The sequence below is a fragment of the Notothenia rossii genome, assembly GCF_949606895.1.
Source record: "Notothenia rossii genome assembly, chromosome: 8".
In the NCBI taxonomy this organism is placed as follows: Eukaryota; Metazoa; Chordata; class Actinopteri; order Perciformes; family Nototheniidae; genus Notothenia; species Notothenia rossii.
Genome location: NC_136906.1, coordinates 40,137,528 through 40,145,469, shown reverse-complemented (window position 1 = coordinate 40,145,469; position 7,942 = coordinate 40,137,528). Strand labels below are relative to the sequence as shown.

At 39.6% G+C, this 7,942-nt stretch overlaps 1 protein-coding gene across 1 annotated transcript in view; it reads left to right on the top strand.

Annotated features, from left to right (window-relative positions):
* Positions 1–7,942, top strand: part of LOC307016198 (actin-related protein 2/3 complex subunit 1A) — a gene marked incomplete at its 5' end in the record, with an annotated part of 61,005 nt that overhangs the window by 41,428 nt on the left and 11,635 nt on the right. The window contains 5 exons of the mRNA XM_079645241.1: positions 1,245–1,349; positions 1,983–2,205; positions 3,041–3,148; positions 5,000–5,206; positions 6,802–6,877. Coding sequence (XP_079501367.1) covers positions 1,245–1,349; positions 1,983–2,205; positions 3,041–3,148; positions 5,000–5,206; positions 6,802–6,877 — 719 coding nt within the window. The remainder of the gene's footprint in view (positions 1–1,244; positions 1,350–1,982; positions 2,206–3,040; positions 3,149–4,999; positions 5,207–6,801; positions 6,878–7,942) is intronic.

The following is a 7,942-nucleotide window of genomic DNA, read 5'->3' as shown; positions in this document are numbered from 1 at the left end:
CTGCAGCCGTGCATAATCTTTGTAATATGTAACCAATAAATTCCATATAGTTGGTAAAATAATATTTTACATCTTTGTAGTGTGTGGTTGTGTGCTAGTGCTTTTGTGCGTGCTTTATAGTGCCAGTAATAGTGTTCACTGGAGTCCATTGTTATGCCACTGTGTGTTTGTGGTTTTGAAGTGGAGAAACTAACAGAAAGACATTGCCAAACCTCATGCAACTCTGTTATGGATGATCATGGTCCCCATACTGAGGATTTCTCTGGACGTGAACTTTCCTCTGGTGGAATTATCCGAACAAGCTATAGGCCTGTACCCATTAAGAATCAAAATGTAATGTGCATTATCTATGCAAAATCGCTGAGTACTTCATTTTCCCCAGAGGATTAATCTTTTGCCTTTCAGGCGTATTTAAGAATAATCACAAATGAAAACTGTGAATTTAAATTTGCTTCTGTAAGTATTAAATCCTCTAAAGGTGCCGTATGCTGTCCAGAATTTAAAGAGCCCTGACACAAATGTCATATTAGGTTTTATAAAAAATAAATGAAACGATTGATTGAAAATGTAACTGGGCATATTACCATGACATTGTCATGCTCCTCAGAGGATGTAAATTCTTTAAGTGACATTTTCACTTTTGCAAAAATAATAATGAATGTCTAAATGACATGGCATATCTGTATTAACATAAGATGAACCCTGTTTTGTCAATTTTGTCACCCTGAATATGGGTCATCACAATGCACATTCATTCTCCTTAAAGATAATTTTAAGGTAATTTTGGAGAAACCAGCTCGAGTGCGCTAGAATTTGAAAATACACAGCCGGAAAAAATCTGCCACTTCCTTACAGAGCCCCTCCTCCAACACACACGAACGCGCACATGACCAAAGAGGGCACGAGATAAGTTTGTGCACAGATGGAAGGCTGACAGGCAGGTAGGCCATCCAGTTATTTTAGCCGGGCCGGCTCAGATGATTGGTCGTGCTTTTTACAGTACTACGGCTTCCACTGATGACATTTTTTAATGGATTTTTTGTCAAAGCACTTAAGATATTCATTGCTATCGGGATGTTAAGAGCATTCCATGGAATATAACAAAACATGTATTTCGAGTCGGTTTCTCAAACTTACCCCCACCTTTAAATAAAAACAATGTCATATTTACTACCCCAGTGTTTTTGTATTTGTATCATCACATTTCAAAAGCCTAACATTTGGCCATACATATTTATTTACAGAGATTGCAGTGAGTCCTAACAACAATGTGGTGGACATCTATGAAAAGAAAGGCAATGAATGGGCCAAGATCCACGAGCTGACTGAGCACAGTGGGCGGATCACAGGTACTGTATCCCTCCTCCAACAGTGACGAGGCCGGGGGTAAAGGTGCAGCTGGACATTTGCCCCTTGCCATTCTCCTACGACTTGTATGTTTCTGTTTTAACACACAAGGATTGATGGGATATGAATTGATATGAACATTCATTTGAGAGAGATAATACGAGATGTATACAAATGTCTTTTTATTTAATGTGATAAGAATTTGGGACTGAAGGTTTATTCTTTTACTTGGGAATAATGATTTGATATAATAGGCTAGAACATGTATTGGCATCACACCGTTATATTTAAGAAAAACTAGTCTGAGGAATATGATAATGAATTCATATTACAAGAGAAAACATTGGAAGGGTTCTGGTGCTTTTATTCGTTTATACCGTGATACACAGCATGGTCATTCCCTCAGAGTTTAAAACATGAGAGTTTGGGCAGCCAAAAAGAGAAACTTGAATTCAAATGTCATTATTTGACTACATGTTGGTATTGATATCCACAATTAAGGAAGCACATTTGATTTTAGGGTGTCTGAATAATAAAAACTGTTAATGACATTAAGTTAAATTCATGATTAGAAAGAAAGCATTGCATAATGTATGCTTTGGCACTTGAATGGAGCTTCAGAATAATGTCCACAGGCATTGACTGGGCCCCAGAATCCAACCGCATTGTGACATGTGCCTCTGACCGCAACGCCTACGTGTGGACCCTAAAGGACGGCGTGTGGAAGCCCACCCTGGTGCTGGTGCGCATCAACCGCGCAGCCACCTGTGTGAGGTGGTCCCCGCTGGAGAACAAGTTCGCCCTGGGCAGCGGAGCGCGCCTCATCTCCGTCTGCTACTTCGAGAAGGAGAACGACTGGTGAGCAACACGTGACCAATTCACCATGATCAGAGACCAGAGGTGGGAAGTAACTAAGTACATTTACTATACTTGTAAGCACAATTTTGAGCCACAGTAATTTGTTGCTACTCTGTACTTCTACTCCACTACAGTTCAGAGGTACATGGTGTACTTTTACTCCACTGCATGTATTTAATCCCTTTAGCTACTTTACAGATCTGGATGAATGATATAATCAATATAATTAAAGTGTTAAATCAGACTTTAGTTCCACCTGGAGTAAATCCACAAGCTACCCTGCAGTATACAAAGTCATTCAAACTATCTGCACCTTTACCAGCTTTGAGAACACTTTCATGATCAATCATTATAAAACATATCATATATATTATTCTGAAATGGACCAATCTGCACAATGACTACTTTTACTGTCGCTACTTTAACTATATTTTGATGAGAATACTTTTCTACTATTACTTGAGTAATATTGCGATTGCAGGACTTTTACTTGTTACAGTAGTATTCCTAAACTGTGGTACTTCTACTTTTACTCAAGTACAAGATCTGAGTACTTCTCCACCTCTTCCAGAGACTTGAGATTATATTGATTTTGAGGATCAAGATGATTTACCACAGTAGTTTCTGATCTCATGAAAAGTGATATAAATAAGTTAAGAAAAGGATAAAAAAAGTCAAACAATTACTGTACTGTCACATCCAGAAACCTACAGAAACAAATAGAAAAACACAGCAACTGTTCATATATCTCTGACCTCTTCCTTGATACATGTATTGCCTTGATGTTTGCCAATAATTTAATTTACAGGTTGTCATCATTCTCCTTCCCTTTCAGGTGGCTGAGTAAGCATATCAAGAAGTCCATTCGTTCCACAGTCCTGAGTCTGGACTGGCACCCCAACAACATCCTGCTGGCTGCTGGCTCTGCAGACTTCCACTGCAGGTGACACCCCCACCAGTGCTCTGATGCTGGAGTCTTAGTTATACCATCAGATACCTTAAGAACTACCACAATAATAACTAGCTAGAGCAGTAAACACTCAATTTCAAATAAATCATTCAAAACGAATCCAAATATGCTCAGGCAACGATGACATAAAAAAGATAACAATAAAAGCACTCTTTGATCCCGTTTGGAATTTGAGGATGCATGTCAGACCAACTTTAAATCTTCACACATTCACACAGTACAAAACACACAGTAACATTTACACTCTGCATTTAACTCATCTTAGTATAAGGAGCTTTATGTTTACAGCAATGCTGTCAAAATTATCGCGTTAACGGCGGGTAATTATTTTTTTGAATTAATTGCGTTAAAATATTTAACGCATTTAACGCATGTGCAGAATGGCCCGCCCCATACATACCACCAGTGGCAGCGCCAGGGTATGGCTGGGGTAGGCTACACCCATACCAAGAAATGGCTTAGCCCCACCATGAAATTATGTTAAAGTAAGCAAAATAAAGTCCGCCAACTCGCGCCGAGAATTGCACAGACAGCAGTTAGTAAGATTGATTTCAGTAGCCACTTGTCCGGAAATACCAAAGACCAGAAACGGTTTTGAAAACTTTTGTCACGTAGTGATCGTCTTCTCAATAGAACATCTTTGATAATGTCTTCTGGCCAATCAGAATCAAGATAAAGGCGTGGTGTTGTTGCAGGAAGTCCCGACGGAGAATACTTTTGCTGTAGTACCGTTCTTATTATACATCAATGTGTAGTACAGGGGTGCACATAACTGGTACGCAGGTACGTATGCGCGGCAACAATCTGAAATGCGTACCGTCACTTGTGTCACAAAGCACATTTGCGTACCGACGTACTTGTGAAGCTTTTCCAGAAGGCGGTTAGATCACCGGACGAAAGAGTCCGTCTCCGTGTGCACAGACAGGGCTGTTGTTAACGTCGATCTGTAGTACAACGGAATTGTGCCAAAACTATGCCAACCGGCTGCGAAGGGAGTCTTCCCCCCTTCACTGGAAAACTGCGCTAAAACAGCTGATCACAACGTTCACCCCCCCGTGTTGATAGAAATCAACACGTAATGAAATAAGACCCCACGGTTTGATGATTGATAGGTGTGTGGGCTGTCTTTCATTTTGACACACAGAACAATGTTATAAACATACATAGGGCCTACATACTGTATGTTAAATGGATATATCCGCCTTCTTTCATTTATCTTTCCATTCCCACAACAATATACAGAGAGAAATGGCATATTTTGGACATAGTTCGAATGGTGATTAATCATGATTAATTAATTTTTAAGCTGTGATTAATCTGATTAAACATTTTAATCGTGTGACAGCCCTAGTTTACGGCAGTTGTGGGAGCCTTCCTAACAGACTGTGTTTGTCCTTTCCACTTGCTGATCTTATATTATCTATTTTAATTTCCTGCAACCGGACGTCTTCCAGAAGCAGGCAGGTAGTGGTAGCCTTTGTTACAAGAGTATTTAATAATATCTTTGACATTTCTTTTTTAAAATTATTTTCCCTTTTTTAGGTTCAATTAAGACCATAGCAGAAAAAGAAAGCTCCAGAATTGTATAAAATCAGCATATCGTTAACTATCAGCTTTTCCAAGACATTAATTACATTACATGTCACTTGTTAGATGCTTTTATCCAAAGCGACTTACATACTCAATACTGTGGACAATCCCCATTAATATTTCAATGATATCAAACAATATAAATAGATCTGCCTGAGCAGGAGGTCTGACAGTACTTTATAAGCAACCCAGCCTTTGACCCCAGCTGACAATAACAGTCTGCACACTTCTCAGGGTGTTGTCAACCTACATCAAGGACATTGAGGACAAGCCTGGGCCCACTGCCTGGGGGGCCAAGATGCCGTTTGGAGAAGTGCTGCTGGAGCATAAGGACTGTGGAGGCTGGGTGCATGGCGTCACCTTCTCCCCCAGCGGAGACCAGCTGGCCTGGACGGCCCACAACAGCAGCATCGCTGTGGCTGATGCCACCCAGGGGAAAGAGTGAGCACATCTGCTAATACTAATACTAATATTCAGCTAAATGTACAGAAAGTCTATTACAGAGTATCAAGTGACAAACTCGATACTCTGTAACAGGTACTTTATGTCTAGACTAGAACATATTCCAACATAAATCTGCTTCTTTACAAACTCACCAGGGCAAATTCCACAGCTTTAAATGTTAACCTTTGTCTGATTTTCAATGGCTAAAACTCCATTAAGAACCATTTACAGTTTTTCTCGATTGCTAACACACTTTTTTTTTTTAATTGCTCAGTTTCTCAGAACACTAAACACAATTCACAAAACCACACACCCAAAGTGCAAAACACCTCATTTCTCCTGCTAAATTAAGAACTGCACTCAAAACTACATAAACACTTACCAAACGCAAACTTTTGCACCAAATATAACACACTTCATTCATAATGATAGATGGTTTGACCACCCAACTACACACTGCTGAGCATAATCTAAAGCACTTTCATCTTTTATGGGCTATGCTCTGTACATAGAGGTTTCTGCAGAGAAAGATTGCTTGAATTTACACAAATACAGTAAATGAAGAAATACAAATTAATTGTTGAAAAAAAATCACATTTTAGTCAAAAATAACATTGTGCAACATGCATCTCAGCACATAGGTACTCTGCTTCGGATCTCTCTAAGTGTGATGGCATTGTTTGCCAAAACCCAGTTTGTAGCTGCTGCTTCCTGTGCCTCATTGGAAATCCTTAGCCTTCCACCTGCACCTCTTTGTTTCTCAGTCCTTCAGATAAACAACAAAGATATAGTGGTTGGTCAATGTCTGTGTTGCATAAAACTAAGTCAGTAAATTGTGCAGGATTTTTGTACAGTTATAGTATGCAACATGCCAACAATTCAATTATAGTAATGAAGTAAATACGTTTCACACAACAGATATAAGCACTGATATATCATGAATTATGCAGAGCTAAAAACTGGTAACTAACCTGTTTTCAAGTCTAAGTGTCCGGATTACAGAGGCAACAGTAAATCGGCTTAGATTAGGCTGAACCCTCTGAACGTCCTCTCGCTCCAGCTCTACCTCTACCTCTCATTCTTCCTCCTCTCACTCTCACCCCACCTCTTCCTCCTCCTCTCACTCTCAGCCCAGCTCTTCCTCTTCCTCTTCCTCTTGCTCTTTCTTCCATGTTGGCTTCCATTGTTTCTGTAAAAAAGTACTCACCTGTGGTCTTTTTATAATGCTAACATCCTGATTGATGAGCCAACAATTATGCTATCAGGTGTTTGGTTAGGTGGAACGTGTTTCTTGATCATTGGTCCATGTGTGAGGCATTTTGAATATCAGTGTTATGTATGTGACTTATGTGGAGAAACGTGTGCAGTCGTTTGCAAAAAGTGCCATGTTGATTTGCAAATTGTGTGAAATCCTGAAAACGTGTTTAGAGTTTTGGAGATTTGAGCTGATGTTTTGCTCTTTGAGTGTCAGTTAAAATAATTGTGCTTTATGTATAATTTTAGTGTGTTAGCAATCGAGATAAACTGTAATCAGATGTTATGTTTTAAAAAAAAAAGGTGACAAGCTCCACCACTCTATCTCTGACCTCCAGGATTACCATGTTAACCAACAACCGTCTGCCCCTGCTGGATGTCCTGTACGTCAGCCCCACGGAGCTAGTTGCTGCGGTAACTATTGTGTGTGTGTGTGTGTGTGTGTGTGTGTGTGTGTGTGTGTGTGTGTGTGTGTGTGTGTGTGTGTGTGTGTGTGTGTGTGTGTGTGTGTGTGTGTGTGTGTGTGTGTGTGTGTGTGTGTGTGTGTGTGTGTGTGTGTGTGTGTGTGTGTGTGTGTGTGTGTGTGTGTGTGTGTGTGTGTGTGTGTGTGTGTGTGTGTGTGTGTGCGTGCGTGCGTGCGTGCGTGCGTGCGTGCGTGCGTGCGTGCGTGCGTGCGTGCGTGCGTGCGTGCGTGCGTGCGTGCGTGCGTGCGTGCGTGCGCGCGTGCGTGCGCAAAGTCAAAGTCAACTTTAATGTCAATCTTTCAGTTTGTATGTACAGAAAGAGAGATCGAAATAACGTTTCCAACAATCCCGAATACAAAAATACAATTAAACAAATATGTATCAAATATGTATCAAATATGTACTGTATATCCTATATATACACAATCAACTAGGGGTGCACCGAATGGGAAATTCTTGGCCGAAACCGATACCGAAAATAGGAAACAGTTGGCCGAAAACCGAATGCCGAAAGGCCGAAAATGATTAATAGAAATATATATATATATATATATATATATATATATATATATATATATATATATATATATATATATAATGTATACATTTTTTACCAATGTTGTTCAGCTACCTGATTATGGAAAAAGACATGATTATGGCAAAACTTAACTTAAATAATAATCACTATTATGGGTCCATAAAACATTTATTCAGCACTTTTGAATGCATACAGTACATCAATTCCAAGTCAAGTGCATTTTCTTTTCTCTTTAGGATAACTACAACAAAGTGCATTCAGAACAAAGCCAAGGTGCTTTAAAACTGCATAAACATCTAGGCCAGTAGGCCTACAACAAAATAGTGTAAATAAAGACTGTAACAGCCAGGCCTTCAACAACAACAAATGCACCTATAAGTGCATGCATACAAATGTGCAAACTGGATAAATCCACACTATTTACAAATGAAATTACAATTCAATTTCAAGAATCTGTAAATAAGGCTGTCTGTCCTC